Below are 17,716 nucleotides of genomic sequence, written 5' to 3'. Positions count from 1 at the left end.
TATGACCTGGTCCAAATGTGACCTGGACACGCTTAAATAAAAAATGATAATCGTTTTTTTTTTTTTTAAATGTGTTTTTCAAAGGCTTTATTTTCATTATGCAAAATAAAATGTATAATGTTTGTGAAAAGTGAACCTGACATGTTTAAAATAAAATAATCCATCAACGACTGCTCTCAGCATTGTCACTGACCACTATAACACCATGTACATTTTACACCTGTAAATTAAAATTATTTTCACAAACATTTCTAACGCACAGTTACTCTCTTCCCAGGCTCCAGTTCCGTGCTGTAGGTGAACTTGATGTCTGAAACTACACAGCCATAACCAAATCTCCCACCTTCCTGCCCCAAATCAGCGGCACAAACCTTTCATTCTTTTTTTTTTTCACCAAAACCACTACTGCAGACTTACAGAGCAGCCAATCAAATCGCTGTTTACTTCACATTGTTTACAATACTATCAGCAGATGTCTCTCCAGCTCAGTCGTCTTCCCCTCAGCCAGCTACTGACGGGACATCTGATAGTTCGCATGTTCCTGATTATAGAATGACCAGAGTGGTGCTACATCATTGGACTTAAACAATAACGTGTAACTTGGCGATCAGGTCACCCAGACTGCTGTGATTCCTTTTATAAAAATAAAAAAAAGTCAACTTGCCGAACATGTGCATTAATTCAGGTACTGATGTAGTTTAATTTTTTTATGCAAATGGAAGACGATTTCACTAGTCCAGTTATTCTTATGTCTGGTTTATCTGAGTGGTGCTTTGATACAACGTATATAACAACATGGGATTCATTTCTTTTGGAGCTGATGACCATTGCAGTGGCATTACATTTTGTTTTTCTTTTTTTTCTGTTGTTTCGGTCGTGTCATATTTACTACAAGTCTGACCTTTGTAAATGGTATTTGCATATTTTACTGGGTGCTATTTTTTTTTAAGTTGTCAAAGGTTTTCAGAAAGAAAAAAAAACAACTTTTTTAACTGTCTAGATTAACACCATTTGGGCCTTGTGATATGCATTTAGACAAAAGGTGATTTCATGGTATTTGATTAAGTAAATAATGACATTTTCTTAAAGCATTAAAATAACAGTTTTTCCAAAAAGAAATACGGGTTTAATCTAAAACGTATTTGATTGCATTTGTCTGGAAAACCTTATGTGTGTTAAGTGAATCTTTTCTTGTAGAACTCGAAAAAAAAAAGAAAAAAAAAAATCATTCCTGCAAACTTGTGGCTTTTGATGCATTTCTCAATCCGACTGATTTTATCCTTTATTTGATTTTCTGAATTAGAATTTTTGAATCATAATTGAATTATTCTGTTTTTTATTTATTTACTTGACTTTTCCTTTTGTATTTATTGATTGTTTGTGATGCTTCATGCGTATTTTGTAATTCTTTCTGTTGTGCTGATGTGGTGAGGCTTACGGGGGAACGTCTGATTCAAAATGGTGCTGATCCCCCTCTCCCTCCCGGGTCTCTCTGTCTGTATAAATGATCTGTAGGTTTGAAAACATGAATTTAATCTCACAAGTTGGTGCTTAGAACAGAGTCAGTACACTTTTATGAACTGAATGTCTTTGTACTGTATATTTAACACATTAAATATGTTTGCTTTACATGAGGTACAGGATATTGTGACACGTGTATGATTCCAGTCATCCTAGCTGTTATATGATTATAATGAGCTTTGATTCCTATCATTATTGATGAATTTCAGATTGTTGAGAGTTTTCAGATTTGCGTTCCATCGATACCTCTCAGAGTTTGTTTCAGGTTCATTGACATTTTTGTTTGTTTTACTGTATAAAAATAAAAAACATTAAGGATCTGAGCCAAACTTGTCTAAAACATATTGTGATTTTTGTGTGTTATACCTGATATAATAACTATAAAAAAAATAAACATTCTGATAAATTCCCATCTGTTTACGTGTCGTTATTTCTGGATTGTGTGTGGAAGTGTATTAGAGGAAGGTTACAGATTCACAGTCTCCTGTCTGTCTGCGGAGTGGAAGTGGAGGCCTGTAGAGGTCATGGGACAGGAGTAATGTTTCTGCGACACCTCAGCGCTCTCTGCGGACTTTACTGCGGAAATCCTGGCTCCAAGGACAGGAAGACAGGTTTTCCTCTTTTATGACTCGCAGGATATATCTTGTTTTCCATCGTCTCTCCACACTTAACTCGTATATTTCACCAGCGCCCCTTTTATCTCTCTCTCCTGATAATCCACTGCTGTGAATAAACAAATAAACAACTGTAAATAGTTTATTTACTTACAGATAAAGTCATCATCCTGTTTTCACCCCTATGAACTCAATATCTTATCCAGCTCACTCTATCACAGGTCATGGGTCGTGACCTGAAAATGTTTTGCTGGTCTGTTCTGATAAAGTCAAACAGCTGGGAACAAAACAATGCTGAATGCGAATAATAATGCAACTAACAATGTAATAGTTTATTATTATATTATATTTTATTTTATTGTTCTGCTAAACTGAATGCTTGTTTACTACAACATAATTACATTTTAATTAGTGAAATACATCATCAATCCTTCTTCCAAAACTTAGTTTTTGTCTTACCCTGATTCACTATGGTAAGCCTATTATAAGTGTTTATATTTTAGACCTAGCAGAGATTGTTTTTCACGGGAAATTGCGTACATACATGCGCGTGTCTCGTCATATCCGTAAATAGAGAAGAGTTGCCACGGCATAGGTTAATTTTTCACAACGAGCGATAAGCTTGACATGAAGTATGCTGATGGCCATATTTACTAAAGAGGGATCATTTCCATAATGACCAACTTAATCTACCAAGAGCAAATTAGCATCTGGTTTAAAGCAACACTGAAGAACTTTTCCTCTACGGTCGCAATCACTACGGTCGCCCTACAGGTTAGAAGCGGAATTGTCCATTACCGTTGTTGTAAATAATTTAGCCTACAGCCTATCGTCTCACGCACACTCGCTGTTTCCAGCACCAGCTTTGGAAATAAGGATGTCCACAGACAAGGTAGAGTTTGTTGCATGATTTTATGAAAGTATGATGTATTGCGACATCAGAAACGAAGAAAAACAAAATAATGACTATTGTAACGCTTGCCGTAAAGCAAGTCAAATTTGTAGTTTCTTATGTCTCATTCGAACTACAGAAACGCAAATCTGGCAAACTTGCATAGTGCGGTTATAGCAGATATAGGGCCGCAAAGCGAATGTTGAAGTGCCTTTCACCCCGTTACGACTTGATGAACCACTGAAACGATTTTGGAAACATTATTTTAAGGTAAAAAATAATCTTTAATGTTGCTTTAAGACATGCTTTTTGGGCGGTAAATAACAGTGCAAATACCAGTAAATTGACTAGTGCATCACCTGACTTAGTAAATCACCTTGCATGATTCCTTCCATAAATTTTGCGTCTGAAAGGGAAACTGCTACAAATGCATGCAATAAGATCAGCCACAAAAAGAGAGTCTGCTGGCAAGAAGAGAATAAAACACAGCTCATAATAAAACGAGAACCAACATTGGCTTGGCTTTTCGGAAATGGTGAGACCTGAGGATTTTGAAATGTTGTAAAAGTGATGCAGAGATGGCAGTGAGTACGTTTTTTTGTTGAACAGATTGCCATAAGTAGATCTCTTAACAGTTGATTGTAAAGTATTATTGTGAAGGGTCATTTCATTATGGTTGTTGTAGCACTGTGCTGGAATTTATTTTCAAGGACGTACTATGTCTATTAATGGGTGTAACTACAGCATACGTTTTCAGCTACACTCAAAAAAAATATTTTTTGATGTTGTTCTCTTTGTTTAAACCATTCATTTTGATTTAACACCATTGTATCAGGTTTCATGTTCAAACACTATTGCATCTGTTAAACTGACTTGAAAGGTTACTCTTTGGCTTAACTCGATGTTTTCATTTTGAAAGAACGTTTCAATCAAGTAACTCAGAAAATAATTTAATCTAGTAGCTTATGTCTATGCCTGACCACAAAATATTTAAAAGAAATTTGATACCAGGCAATCAGTACCATAGACTGCCAACATCTAACATCATATGTATTAAAAGAAAAGCTATGTTTAGGTTGATAGTATGTTATTTTAACTCTGTGTGTCCATTAAATAGACACAAAAAAATAACTCTTTGGCTGAAAATTATTTAATCATGGACAGTGGTTCCACATGACGGAACCATCTTATCTCAACTCAAATACTTCATGTTGGATGAACTTAAGCGAACTGAGTAAACTTAATTCAAATTAGACACGTCCAAATAACTTGAATAAATCATGTCCAAATAACTTGATTCAGTCGTGTCCAAATAACTTGATTCAATCGTGTTCAAATAACTTAATTCAATCACGTGGAACCACTGTCCATGATTGAATCATGTTCAACCAAAGAGCCATTTTTTTAGTCAGCTTGAGATCCTTTTCAAACTGGTTATATCTCTTAAGCCTAGTAGTGTTTTATGAGCAGAATAATCATATTCATCCACACAGTCACGCAGAACCAAAGAACAACCAAAATAACGTTCTTCCGCCAAATGCATCCAGTTCTTTTTAACCACTAGAGGGCCATAGTGCATGTACCACATATTATCTTACCTATATCTTATTTTCTTACTTTAGTTTAGTTTTATCTGATATTATATTAGTCATATATGAATTATTGTGATAACAGAATACTTCCTGATTATAATATTGAAACATTTTCTGCAAAGCTGCATTTACAATATGTAACATTTTTTGTTATTTATGTATTCTAAACTAATTTGATCAGCATTTGAATTGGGCCCAAAAACAAAGCCACTCTACATGCCCTCTGCTGAAATCTCGAGAAAACATCCTCCTGGAGCCCTGTGTCCTGACAGCTCTGACACGTCCTGAGAGATATTGAACAGACATGAACTCCCCTCGCTGGAGCTGCAGCTGAACTCAAGGTGAAGTGGGAAACATCATACAAAGGGCCAACTGTTTTAGAGAGCCCTCGGTGGTATAGACATAAGTGTAAGCCTTTACTAACTTTTATTTCATATTTGTTTTAGACTTTAACTCATCAGGGGAAATTGCTTTTTTAATCTCTTTGTGTGCCACTGGAGTTTCCTCGATCTCTTTCATATTTCACAGTTTTTTTTATATGCCCCTTAATCGTGTCAAATATTTTCTTCAGGACATCAGGAGTCCTTTTATTGTGCTTGAGATGCTCGAGTGTCTGATTCTTTTCTAAGAGTGTGATGAAAATGCAAAGTTCGTTATGTGTTCTTTAGGTAACTTTTAAATAATAAAAATTTTTTAGGATGATGTGCTTCTAAAGATCTTTCCAGTGGTCTTCAAAGCACAAATAAAAATGCAATTGCATCAGAAAAAAAGCACAGACTGTCACGGCATGCGCTGTAAAAAAAAAAAAAACCCAGATTTTTTTTATTGGAGAACATTTTGCAAGAAAATACTATTTGAATCTTTCTACTTCAAATAAAAAATAGCTAACAATTTCTGAGAGAAATTTGTTTTAAAGTAAACACTCTTTTGTGGAGTGTGTAACATAAGTCATATCTTCTCATTGGGCAAAAAAAAAAAAAAGTAGTCTCCTGGATAAGACTACGCCACCCACCCATCACCCCAAAATGCCCCAGCCAGAGCAGTGTGGGGCCAAAAAGAGAAGTGGGAGTGGAGAGATATAACTGAGTTACCAAGGCAGGACATCTTCGTCAAAGGAAGGAAAGAGCAGTGCAGGAAAGGACGAAGAGAAAAGGCTGAAATAGAGGAGTGACCGTTCCACAGAGGTCAGTTTCACACAGAGCCAGTGGAGATACTACAGACGGACATGAAAACTAGATAAATATAACGTATAATAAACATTATAGACCTATATAATCGTCTCAGCCAGTCTTTGAAGAATTTGTCTGTTTCGTTGAGGAAAGAAAATTAGAAGTAAAGGGAAAAGTTTTTCTGCAGGAGGAAAGGTGGTTTTTGAGGGAACGAACAACCTACTCTATTACACTAATGTAAGTATAGAAGATTTTGGACTTTTTTAACTTGTTTCATGATTTTTAAATGTACATGATTTAAAAAAAAAAATTATGTATGCATATTAGATTTTGGGCTTTGTATTGTTTTTGAACTTAAGCAAATAGCACTGTTTCATGATTTTTTTTTATGCACATATTTTAATATATATGATTTACATGTTTATTTCTGTTTGCATATTTAAATATTTAAATATGCAAATACATAATGTGAATTTTTTATCATACAGGCTTTGGATAAATAGAACACAAAGGTATTTCAGTATTATGCATTAAGACCTGGTGTCTTGGAGCCATGTTAAATATTTACATTTAATCATTTAGCAGCCGCTTTTATACAAAGTTGGAGGAAAAAACTATAAAAATATAGTCTCAATCTAAAAAGTGTTTTCAATACACCAATGATAAACAATGCAATTCATAGATTAGCTCAGTTTATGCTGTTCTTTTTTCCTGGCATATTGACTTTAATTCCCTAAAGACGGTCTATGTCCTGTCAAAATCCCCTTGATATATTTTGATTATATAATTTCCTGATATTCGGAACCCTGAATCAGAATGTAAGAATAGTCGTGGTGGTGATTTAATATTGGCAAATTCGTGCATTAAAATCACTTCTAAAAATAAATTATAAATAAAACACTTTACTATTAAAACAAAATACATCAATAAAATAAATTAAATTTTAAAATAACTTTCCACCATCACTTGGATTAATACCGTTTGCAAAATTCATAAATATAAAGAATATAAATTTAGAGTCTTTTGGTAATATTGTCACTTAATAAAAAGTGATGTAAAGGTGATTGTGTGGGAAAGGATTTTAAATCAAGGTCTCGATAACATCTGAACTATTAATGGCAGAGTGATATCATGCTTGTATTCACTAAAAATTGGGCCCACTCCAAATAAACAACATCTGTCTCTAACATCTGTCATCAATGCTACTACTACTCAGTGCGTAATTTTAATCAAAAGGACTAAACAGCATAAATCAAGGGAACATTTATATTTTCCGACATTCACTTGCTTAAGTGATCGTTGTAAACCTGTAACAAGCTCTTTATGACTGTTTCTTTTTAGGATGTTTCTCTTTTGGCGTTCCGCTGTTTTGTAGGATTTGTGATCTATAGTCAGCATTCAGGGTTTCCTGATGAGCCCGTTCCAAAGTTATTGTTTTGTATTTTTTGGTATCCTGGAGATCAGGGTGGGGTCAGCGGCTTAATTTCCTGATCTTCAGTATTAGTTGTCACCATTTACTTTCTATACATCTCACCAGAACTTTTTTGAGAAATACAATCCACACTTTTTAAACGGTTTCCACCAACAAAATCACCTTTAAAGGAATATTTTTGATTGACAGCACTTGTGGTATAATGCTGATAACCACAAAAATTCATTTTCACTTGTCCCTCCCTTCTTTTTTATAAAATAGAGCAAAACATTTCAATAGTTTAGCCACAGGACATAAACATTATCCCCCGGTTTCACAGACAAGGCTTGATAAGCCTAGTCCCAGACTAAAATGCATGTTTGAGCTGTTTTAACGGAAAGTAGCTTGCACTGACATATCTTAAAATATCTCCGCTGGTAATGTTTTTTTCTTGGGCACGTTTATAAAAGCTACTTAAATGTCCTAATTGAACTAAGGCCTAATCCTGGCTTAATCTAAGCCCATTCTGGGAAACCAGGCCTATGTGTGTTAACATCATTGATTTGAGCATTAAAAAATGTGTGTGTGTGTGTGTGTGTGTGTGTGTGTGTGTGTGTGTGTGTGTGTGTGTGTGTGTGTGTGTGTGTGTGTGTGTGTGTGTGTGTGTGTGTGTGTGTGTATGAATCAACATTCCCTCAGTTTCACAGACAAGGCTTAAGCCTATAGTCCCAGACTAAAAATGCTTGTTTGAGCTGTTTTAACTCAAAGCAAGCCATTGTTTTGTCTCAACATTCACACTAGTAATGTTTTTTTGAGCACGTTTATAAAAACTATTTAAATGCCCTAATTGAACTAAGGCCTAATCCTGGCTTAATCTAAACCCTGTCTGTGAAACCAGGCCTAGATGTTACAAAAATATAATTTGATATTGATTAATTTCATTGTTTGTGGCCATTTTAGCCATTACTGTACCATTATTAACCAATAGCCCTTATCTATCTATCTAGACAAAAACTGGACTATCATACCTGACAGGAATGATGAACGGCAAGATGAGTCTTTCCCGTAATGGTTCCTTGGAGAAACCCATCTCTCTTCAGTCCCCCACGGATCAGGGGGAGCTCGAATCCCCTCACCCGCGTCTCCATCACACCGGTTCCATCTCCTCCAGTACTCCAGCAAACCTGTCCAGCTCAGGTGTGGTGGTTCCTCCTCCGTACTCAATAGAAGGCAGTGCAGTGAACGACTCTCCTCTGGAGCTGAGGGGCTCTTTGGACTGTTGGGCCTGTTCTGTTCTGGTTACAGCACAGAATCTGGTCATCGCCGCGCTCAACGTAGGTTTGGCTGCATTTATCTTCGGCCTCATCCTCTTGCCAGCGCTCATCATGGTCGTTTTTGGCTTCCTCTGCCATTCAACGGTAATTTTTTACGTTGTTACGTTTGTATAAGTAATGTTGTCTTAAAGTCTTCCAATCAAAATGCACCCTATTTGCTTTTATAATGTACATTCCTAGTCTAACTGTATGTGATTTTTTACATTTGTTTCACATGTAATTCACAAAAGCACACATTTCCCATGTGCAAAACACGTTTCACATGTGATCCACATGTTTTTACATGTTAAATTTCATGTGTTTTCATGTGACCACATGAGTTTTTGCACATGTGAAGTTCATGTGTTTTTTCTGTAAGGGTCAACAGTGCATGTTAGTACAAATAAAAAAAAGAGAGTAAGATTTGAGCAAAAGAAACTACACAGTTCAAAAGTTTAAGTTAAGATTATTAAATGTTTTTGAAAGAAGTCTCTTCTGCTCACCAAGGCTGCTTTTATTTGGTTTAAAATACAGTAGAACAGTCATATTGTGAAATATTGTTACATTTTAAAATAAGTGTTTTCAATTTTAATATTTGTAAAATATTCCTGTGATGACAAAGCTGAATTTTCAGGATCATTACTCCAGTCTTCAGTGTCACATGATCCTTCAGAAATCATTGCTGCTCAAGAAAGAGTAATGTCAGTGTTGAAATTGGTTGTGCTGCTTGATATTATGCATTTTTACTTTCATATTTCAGAATGATAAACAGAAAAGTTCAAAAGAACAGAGTTTATTTTAAAAATGAAAATATTTTTGTCTGCACTGTATTTTGATTGTTGATGAAGTGTTCATTCCTTTGAAAAATAATCTTACTCCGAACCTTTGAAAGGTACTGTAATAATATATAATTATATTTTAATATTCTTTTCTGTACTTGTCCTCACATACTGCAGTTCCAGCCCAAATGGGTTGCCAAATCACAACTCTCTTCCCTCGAAGGACATTAAAACATCTTAGATTACTCTAATGTCATCCAAGCACTGATGACTAAACTTCCTACATTTCAGTGCAACTAACACAAAACATCTGGGTAATAAAACACTCACACATAATCCTCTCTTATCATTTCACTGAATCAGTGATAAGTTAACTATCTCCATCTGAGCTGTCAGTCGACTCCCACTGCCTCACCAGATGCTTTTTTATTAATTATCGCAGGTCAATGTATTCATGCTCTTATCAGATCAGACAATATATTACAGGCACAATTTGTACAGTACTTTGCCCTACCTCTCTTTCTTGCTAACTAACTCTCCCCATTTGTTCCAAAGGTTCAACGCCACGGTACTTCCGTCTACTGTTCAGATCTCTTGGACGATGGAGGTTGTGTGGCTTTGCTGGTGGTGGGGTTCCTGTTGCTGGCTCCGCTCCTGGTTCTGGCTCTGGCCGCTTATTGCAGAATGGCCCGCCACCTCCAGCTGGGCCTGTGCTTCATCCCCTACAGCCGGGCCGTCTACAAGAACCTGCCTGCATCAGGTCATCGAGGCCTGGGGGGCTGCTGTAGCCAGCAGGGGGCAGGAGAGAGCGAGGGAAAGGGAAGCGTGTGGGTTTGAGCAGCCTGAAAAACATAAAGAAGAGCCTGGTGAATTTAATGTGAATTGCAATAGGTCACACACAGAGCCCAAATAATACCACACACATGACGATACAAGCAGTGCCACGTTCTCAGCATATTTGTCAAAATGATTCTTGTATTTTTTTTATTTTTTAAAAATTGTGCTAGTGTCAGTCTCTTTTCTTTCTTTTTTAGCTCTTTTTAAGTGAGTTTTTTTTAACTGGCTCAACCTATACAATGGTGATAAGAGGTGGGACTATTTTTTACAAATGTTTAATGTTGTTTCTTTGTAACATGTTTTTGCATTTTTGTAGGCCTATTTTAGTGAATTTTCGTACATTTAACATGAATAAGAAACTATGATGTCTTTGTAAAAATGTTTTTTATTACTGTACAAACACCTCTTACTAATAAAGTAGACAAAACATTCCAACAATGAATGTATGAATTCAATTCAATCAATTCATTTTCACTTTATTGTTGGAATCTCTTCTAAAAAATGGTCTGGCATCCCACAGCGTTTACTGTCTCACATCAAATAATAAAACACAATACATAAACACCACTTGATACAAAAACACATTTAAGTATGTAAATACACAACCAGCTACAGTGCATTGACTTAGTCCTTTATAGGCCTATACTTAAACCTGATTTATTCATTTTACCGACTGATGAACAAGATTTCTGTAATCTGTTGATTCTAACATATACTCTAAGTCTTCTGTTTGAAGGCAAAAGTTGATATTCTTCATGCAAAATATGTCAAAAATGGTAAATGTGTGGCAAGCTATATCAGTGTTGATATGCCAGTCTCTCGTTACACAATCAATCACACACACATATTTTTTACGCAGTTGCAATTAATTGTATTGAATAGGTAAAGCAGCTGTAAATGATTTCTGTGGCACCAAACAAAATTACAAAAATAGATATGTTTTTTTATATTTTCTGGAAAGAAAAAACATGGTGCCGTCTCCAAATTTTCTGATTGGCTAAAAGGCGCGGGCCGCGATTAACAGCGGTTTTGCACTATTAATTACAATAATATAGCTCCCTAAAAATAGAGTTCTCACTTACAATTTCCGTGATAGGCTATCTTGTCAGACACAAGGGCAATAAAATCCCTAACAGCTGGTTTAATGTCATTAAAGTGTTTTATGCGTTTATTGCATGCACTTTATGAAGGTTTGTTATGGCAGCTTCCTGAGAGAAAAAAAATGTAGTCTACTCAGTCACTTCTGAGCTCAGACGCTTTTGTTGTTGCTCTCAGGATTAGTTATTTAAAGCCTCGGCCGGTGGAAATTTCCCATGTCGTTCCGCGCACGCTCATTCAAAGCTTTAATACGCAACCGAGGTAACAGAACAGAGGGGCAGATAAGAGTCAGGACAGCATCATCAGACATTATCCGTCGGGAATGCTCGCTGCTCGCTGCCCTAACACGATCTCTGCAGGGACCAACACGAGCACAATCTCATGGAGCCAGAGTTTCAAACGAAGCAAATCAGTCAGATCATTGGATGAGACGCGCGCCACTTTGTTTCTCTACAGGTACGTTTGGAACAAGTGCTGTTTAAAGTGTCTTTAATTGGAATGTGTGAAGTGGGCAAAGTGTTTTGAAAAAAACAAAAACTTTTTAACTTGAATGGAGAAATGTTTAAGTGCTTGGCATAATAATAGGCTTATTTGACCTAAAATACGGTTATATGCTACTTTAACGTGCACATTTTCATGTTACCCGAATATAGTCTAGACAATGCAGATCTACTAAGTATTTTAAGAGTTTATTATTATTTAGAAGTCTACTATATTTTACTAATTTGTATGTTATAAACAATGTGTTTCTCTCAATGATGGGCTTATGTTTATCTCATTTGATCTGTGATGTCACAGTCGCTCTAGTTTGATTTTCTTAAATGAGGGATTAGCCTGTCCTCGGTGGAGTTTTATGTAAGATCTACCTTTCACAGAACGACAAAGCATCTTTCTCGTGCATCTCTAGGCTGTCCGGTGCTTAAGGGATCATTGACCACTGGAATGTAAAGGGTCTTGGCTAGTTTCTAACTGCTGATGTCAGGGATGTCATATATATATATATATATATATATATATATATATATATATGTATGTATTTATGACATCCCTGACATCAGCAGTTAGAAACTATATATATAGTACTATATATATATATATATATATATATATATATATATATATATATATATATATATATATAGTGGCATACAGTCGTGTTCTGAAAGAGGAGGCAAAGTTCTCAGTTTTTTTAACTTTTTTTTTTTAAATCATGTTTTTCAGCATTTTTTACATTTATTCAAAAAATAATAAGGCAATAAGGCAGTAACAATTTTAAAAATATTTTTTTATTTTTTTAATAGAACAAATAACTTTCAGATCATCAGTCATGCTTGGTGAACACAGTCTGTCACAGACACGAAGATGTTTCTTTAATTTCTCCAAGCTGATTGCTCATTAAAAAAAAACACAGTCATCATGTTTTCATGCCATTTCAAGTTTGATTTTGAAGTGACATAAAGCAGTGATATCTAAGTGGGTTAGTTGTTTACTTACTTTTTGATTAGTTTTCCCATTAACACCATCATTTTGTTCATTCAGGCCAATTCGAGAACGCACACGAAAACAAGAGGCAGGATTTATCGCACAAACCTATCATATTCAATCATATCTAATCATAGTGTGATGGAGGCATTGCCTCCTCTCACGTGACTTTCCCCCATTCATTCTCAATTACCCCCCATCAAACCCACCGCGCGTTTTAGGGGGTCTGTTGAAAGTCAATGGGCTCAGAGGAGGCAAGAGAGACACAGACTTGTGCTGGAACTTTACCTGCTATGGTGTCGGTGTTGGACAGTGTCATTTGCGTTGTTTTATTTTTGTAAAATGGATTTTCTCATCCAAATTTTTGAGGAGACACTGCCTCCCTGGCCTCCTCAGAAAATAAATTGTGCTGCGCATATATACAGTATATATATATATATATATATATATATATATATACTGTATATAGCCTATGCGCTGCACAATTTATTTTACTGATGACATTCCTTTGTAAATACAATACATTTGTCACATCTTGAACATTTTAATGATTTACAGATGACAAAATAAATCATAGTCCCATTCTGCTATATAAACGGGTGGAGCTGCTCATTATTTACGTGACAGAAGTGTTCTGTTATTATAGCGGTTCTCTTCCTGTAGTTAAGATTTATGTGTTGGACTGACATTGTGGCTAATTGTGGAGTCAGAGCTGGTTGTTCTTGGTCGGTTGTTCCAGCCTTTCAAAGTGGGCCGCTCAAGTGATATACCGTAAAGTGCAAGTCTCAGACACGACTGAGGATTAATCCTCTCAGGATGAATGAGTTCTTTGTTTCTTCGAGCCATTATTAGCAATCTCCTGCTTTCACCTCTCAGCTAATGTTCCGGTCGGAGAAGCGAGATAAGCTTGAAGAAACAAACACAATGGCATTGAAACTCCATGTTCTTCAGTCAGTAGATCTTATACATTATGTTCTCTCTCCAGATCTTTAGATTGGGTAAACCATGGGTAAAAAAGTCTTGCAGTGTTTTCCCTGGTACAAGCGCTGTAAAGACCGGGGTAAAGGCAGGCTGTGCCCTCCTCCACCTGGTAAGTTGCATTGTTGACCAACCTTAATGAAGGTATAAGTCAAACCATCTTTCAACACTCGATATTCATTTTCTCTCTCTCTGCATTCACAGTGCCATCTGTTGAGGTGCAACCTGGCTTCTCTCCAACAGTCTCCTGGTGTTACGACGGAGAGGAAAGCGCCACACATCCCGTCTATTTTTCCCACAAAGCACGAGTAATTTATCGCCACCAGATGGATGGCAATATTATCGATGCCACCTGCTGACCTCTGGGCTCCTTTCCCAGAATCCCTTGCCTTGTACCTGTAGAACTCCAGAACTGTGTAGAGGAGCGTCTACTAGACCCTTTCGTCATGTTTAATTTAACTAAATCTTTTATATTTAGTAAAGATGTCACAGTGTTTCCTCTGGTTCCTCCATCCTCTTGCCAGACCTGGCATTCACCTGTCTTGTACTTACTGTGTTGAAATGAAATGAAATGTTTCAAGGGAGACAGAGTGATGCAGGCCACGTGGAACTGAAAAACAAGGACTGAGCTGGATGTTGTAAATGAATACAATGTATGTGCATTTTGTCATGATATCTGGTCCTGAATGTATGATTTCCTGTTGTTTTTTTAGATGACAAAATGGGGTTTTCAGAGGTTCATGATTGCATTCAGGAAAAAGATAACATTTTGTACTAATCACTGGAATTCTAATATAAAATGTATGTAGCCTATGTTTAATAATAATGTATTATTATTATATATTTTGTTTTATTGTTCTCTGATTCTGTTAAAGGAGATTGAGTCTTGAATAAAATAGTTTATAGTGAATATATATATATATATATATATATATATATATATATATATATATATATATATATATATATATATATATTCACTATAAACTATTTTATTGTTGATTTTAGTCATTTTCATTCAAATGCAGTTTCTGTTTTGGGGATGAATATGTGCTTAATTGTCATAAAAAAAAATTAATAATATGCATTTAGACTGTACTAAATTAAATTATCTGCAAAATGTTTACTTTGTATAACATATCTTTTTCCAACCACTATGAGAGTAATGTTAGATGTTTAAACTTGAAAAAATAGCCTCTAAAAATATTAGATAATAATATAACTTATTATATAGAAATAGATATTGTAATAATAATAATAAAATATTTAATTATTCAAAATTTTAAAAGTACTCTATATGTAACTTTTGGCCCCAAGTGTTTAAATAAACTGCATGTTGATTCTCATTTCATTACGAGCTCTGTTGACATCTTTTTGCCAGAAGACTCCCCTCCGTTTTTTTAAACATGTGATTCAAGGTTCGAGATTTAGCGTGCTCGCATATAAACCTTTCTCTGGCTTGTTGTGACAACCTATGCCACTCCCACACCATACACGCGTCAAAGTAGAAGGAGCAACTTTTCTCTTTTTACAATTATGAGACACGTACGAACGAGTGAAATTTGTTGTACGTAATTTCCCGCCAAAACCATCCCGACAGAAAAATATAAACACTCATAATAGGAGTATAGCATAGTGAACCAAGATAAGACATAACACATTTTAGATGATTGATGATGTATTGACTCATTATTTAAATTTTGTTAATTTTGAACTCAAATAGTTACACTATTGAGTGCACCTTGAGACATTTAAAAAAAAAAGAAAGATTGTGCAAACAAACATTTAAAATAACTGTTTAAAATTTTACGTTTAAAACATGACCTTGACATTCTCGAGACAGATTTTGTGAGATTCACCCATTTAATTTTCAAGTCTGAGGGTGTTTTGCTACATACATATTCAAAGGACTAAATCAGCCATAGTGACTGGTGTGTATTGACTTTTAACTTACAGTAAGACATTATTTGTTTAACCTGTCAGGTCAATGCTTCAAAATAAAAGCCCTCAGACAACAACAACAGGTTACATATTAGCCTGTGTATGTGTTTTTAAATTATAATAATTTGAACTTTACTCTTTAATTGTTTGTTTTGCATCCTATCATTTATGAAAACACAATATATGAACTTATATATTCTTTGCTGGTTTCATCCTCTCCTTTAATCTGCAATGTATTGACTCAAGACTAAAGATACCTTGGATGTTTTGGCGCTTCTAAAATGTTCTCTTCATAATCCTAAATCCTGGGATAAACATTAAACTTATCTGGCTGGGTATTTACTGTCATGCAATATCCAATATTTAATTTCACAGAGTAAACACAAAACCATTACCCAGAGTTCCGATAAGAGAAGGCAGAGTGGCGCGTTGTCGTCAGGGAGGACGCAGAGAGGGCAGACAGGATATAAATTCCCTGGTTGCCAGACATAGGACGAGAATTAGCTTCATTGTGCCTTTGCAAGTCATTATCCGCTTTAAGTAGGTCTAAGTGACGTTGATGGATGTCTCTAAAGCGTCTGATGTCTGTGATGACAGGCCTATAATAGCCTATAACCTCTCTTAAGATTGCATGATGCCTATATGAAGCTGACATGTTATTTTTATGCAGAGCTGCAGTTATAAATTGCTCTCTTTTAGTTTTTGAGTCCAAATTTCAGACACTAGATGACGCTACAAACCCATGATTTTAACTTGCGAGAAACAGAAAGGCTATTTAATACTGGGGTACTGCTTTTTGCACAGTAGGCTACATTATGTAACCAGGTTCATTGCTGTTGGGTTTGTAGAATGATGGGAATCCTTCACTGCCCACAAAGCCTGCATGCATTTTGTTTTGGTTCTGCTTCGGCTCTGCGTGACTGACTGTGCGGATGAATATGACCTTTAATGAACTCTGTTAAAGAGCTACTGATGGCAATTAATCTGTTATAAAATAGCCTATTTTACTCTCCTGTTGAGTAATAAAAACGGTATCAAATGTTGCTTACTTTTTTTCTCCGGAAAAAAGCCAAGCCAATGTTGATTCCCTTGTTATTACGAGCTCTGCCGCGTTCTCTTTTGTTTGTCAGCAGACTCTCCTTTGTTCGACTATTTTCTAAAAACGGACGTTCGAGATTTTGGGTACTCCACGTCAACCTTTCTCGCTAACAAACTAACACTCCCACACCATACACACGTCAAAGTAGCCAGACCAACTTTTCTCTATTTGAGAAACTATTTGAGATTACATAATACGGAAACAGCACTATTAAAGGTAATAAATGATCTGATATTAAATACAGATAAAGGTAATTCATCAGTTTTAATCCTCTTGGATCTAAGTGCAGCATTCGACACGGTTGATCATTGTATTCTTTTAAACAGACTGGAAAAGCTCGTAGGTCTCTCTGGTAATGTTTTAAATTGGTTCAAAGCATATACAGAAAGGAACTTTTTAGTTAATATATATATTAGGTGACTGTATCTCAAAGACATATATTACATGGTGTTCCACAAGGATCAATTCTTGGGCCAGTTTTATTTTCATTATACATGCTCCCTTTGGGCAGCATAATTCAGAAATATGACATGAATTATCATCTTTATACTGATGATATACAATTATACATTTCAGTTGAGTTCAGAGATTAGAGAGGTTGTCTGACTGTCTGCCAAGCATTGTAAAGTGGATGAACACAAATTTTTGGAAATTGAATGAAGAAAAGACTGAAATTCTTATTGTGGGTCCAAAACATGAGCGGGAGAGGATAGGCTCCTTATCGCTACAATCTAAAAAAGAAGTTAAGAACCTGTGTGTCATTATGGACTGTGACCTTAGTTTTAAGTCTCATATTAGTCAAGTGACAAAAACATGTTTTATCATTTGAGAAATATTGCCAAGATATGTCCTTTTTTTATCTTTGGATGATTCTAGGAAACTCATTCATGCTTTTATCTTCTCTCATCTTTATTTGCATGTAATGCTATATACATGCTATGCTATATTCTATAGCGAAGTTGCAATTGATACAAAATAAGACAAAACACG

The 17,716-nt window shown here is 35.6% G+C and overlaps 3 protein-coding genes across 8 annotated transcripts in view; all 3 read left to right on the top strand.

Moving 5' to 3' along the window:
- The window catches only part of kdm6bb (lysine (K)-specific demethylase 6B, b), a 31,144-nt gene extending 29,213 nt beyond the window's left edge, over window positions 1-1,931 (top strand). For all 6 annotated transcript variants that reach the window (XM_079860983.1, XM_079860982.1, XM_079860980.1 and 3 more), the window contains one exon: window positions 278-1,931. In XM_079860983.1, coding sequence (XP_079717109.1) covers window positions 278-301 — 24 coding nt within the window. In that variant the 3' untranslated portion in view covers window positions 302-1,931. The remainder of the gene's footprint in view (window positions 1-277) is intronic.
- A 3,736-nt stretch (window positions 1,932-5,667) lies between these two features.
- Window positions 5,668-11,354, top strand: tmem88a (transmembrane protein 88 a). Its single transcript, XM_079861006.1, has 3 exons — window positions 5,668-6,025; window positions 8,207-8,617; window positions 9,847-11,354. The coding sequence occupies exons 2-3, from the start codon at window positions 8,237-8,239 to the stop codon at window positions 10,126-10,128; spliced, it is 663 nt and encodes a 220-aa protein (XP_079717132.1). The 5' UTR covers window positions 5,668-6,025; window positions 8,207-8,236; the 3' UTR covers window positions 10,129-11,354.
- Window positions 11,355-11,388: 34 nt separating this feature from the next.
- Window positions 11,389-14,506, top strand: LOC307152169 (uncharacterized protein). Its single transcript, XM_079860576.1, has 3 exons — window positions 11,389-11,682; window positions 13,709-13,798; window positions 13,891-14,506. Exons 1-3 carry the CDS (start codon window positions 11,442-11,444, stop codon window positions 14,043-14,045), a joined length of 486 nt encoding a protein of 161 aa, XP_079716702.1. The 5' UTR covers window positions 11,389-11,441; the 3' UTR covers window positions 14,046-14,506.
- The last annotated feature ends 3,210 nt before the right edge of the window (window positions 14,507-17,716 follow it).

This window comes from Squalius cephalus (genome assembly GCF_949319135.1).
Source record: "Squalius cephalus genome assembly, chromosome: 24".
In the NCBI taxonomy this organism is placed as follows: Eukaryota; Metazoa; Chordata; class Actinopteri; order Cypriniformes; family Leuciscidae; genus Squalius; species Squalius cephalus.
Note: the sequence above shows the minus strand (reverse complement) of the source record. Positions and strands in the feature narration are given on the sequence as shown.

Coding starts and splice junctions, on each gene's coding strand:
- tmem88a (XM_079861006.1), top strand. CDS start 8,237: ATGATGAACGGCAAGATGAGTCTTTCCCGTAATGGTTCCTTGGAGAAA. Junction 8,618..9,846: donor GCTTCCTCTGCCATTCAACG/GTAATTTTTTAC, acceptor TTTGTTCCAAAG/GTTCAACGCCACGGTACTTC.
- LOC307152169 (XM_079860576.1), top strand. CDS start 11,442: ATGTCGTTCCGCGCACGCTCATTCAAAGCTTTAATACGCAACCGAGGT. Junction 11,683..13,708: donor GCCACTTTGTTTCTCTACAG/GTACGTTTGGAA, acceptor TTTAGATTGGGT/AAACCATGGGTAAAAAAGTC. Junction 13,799..13,890: donor GCTGTGCCCTCCTCCACCTG/GTAAGTTGCATT, acceptor CTGCATTCACAG/TGCCATCTGTTGAGGTGCAA.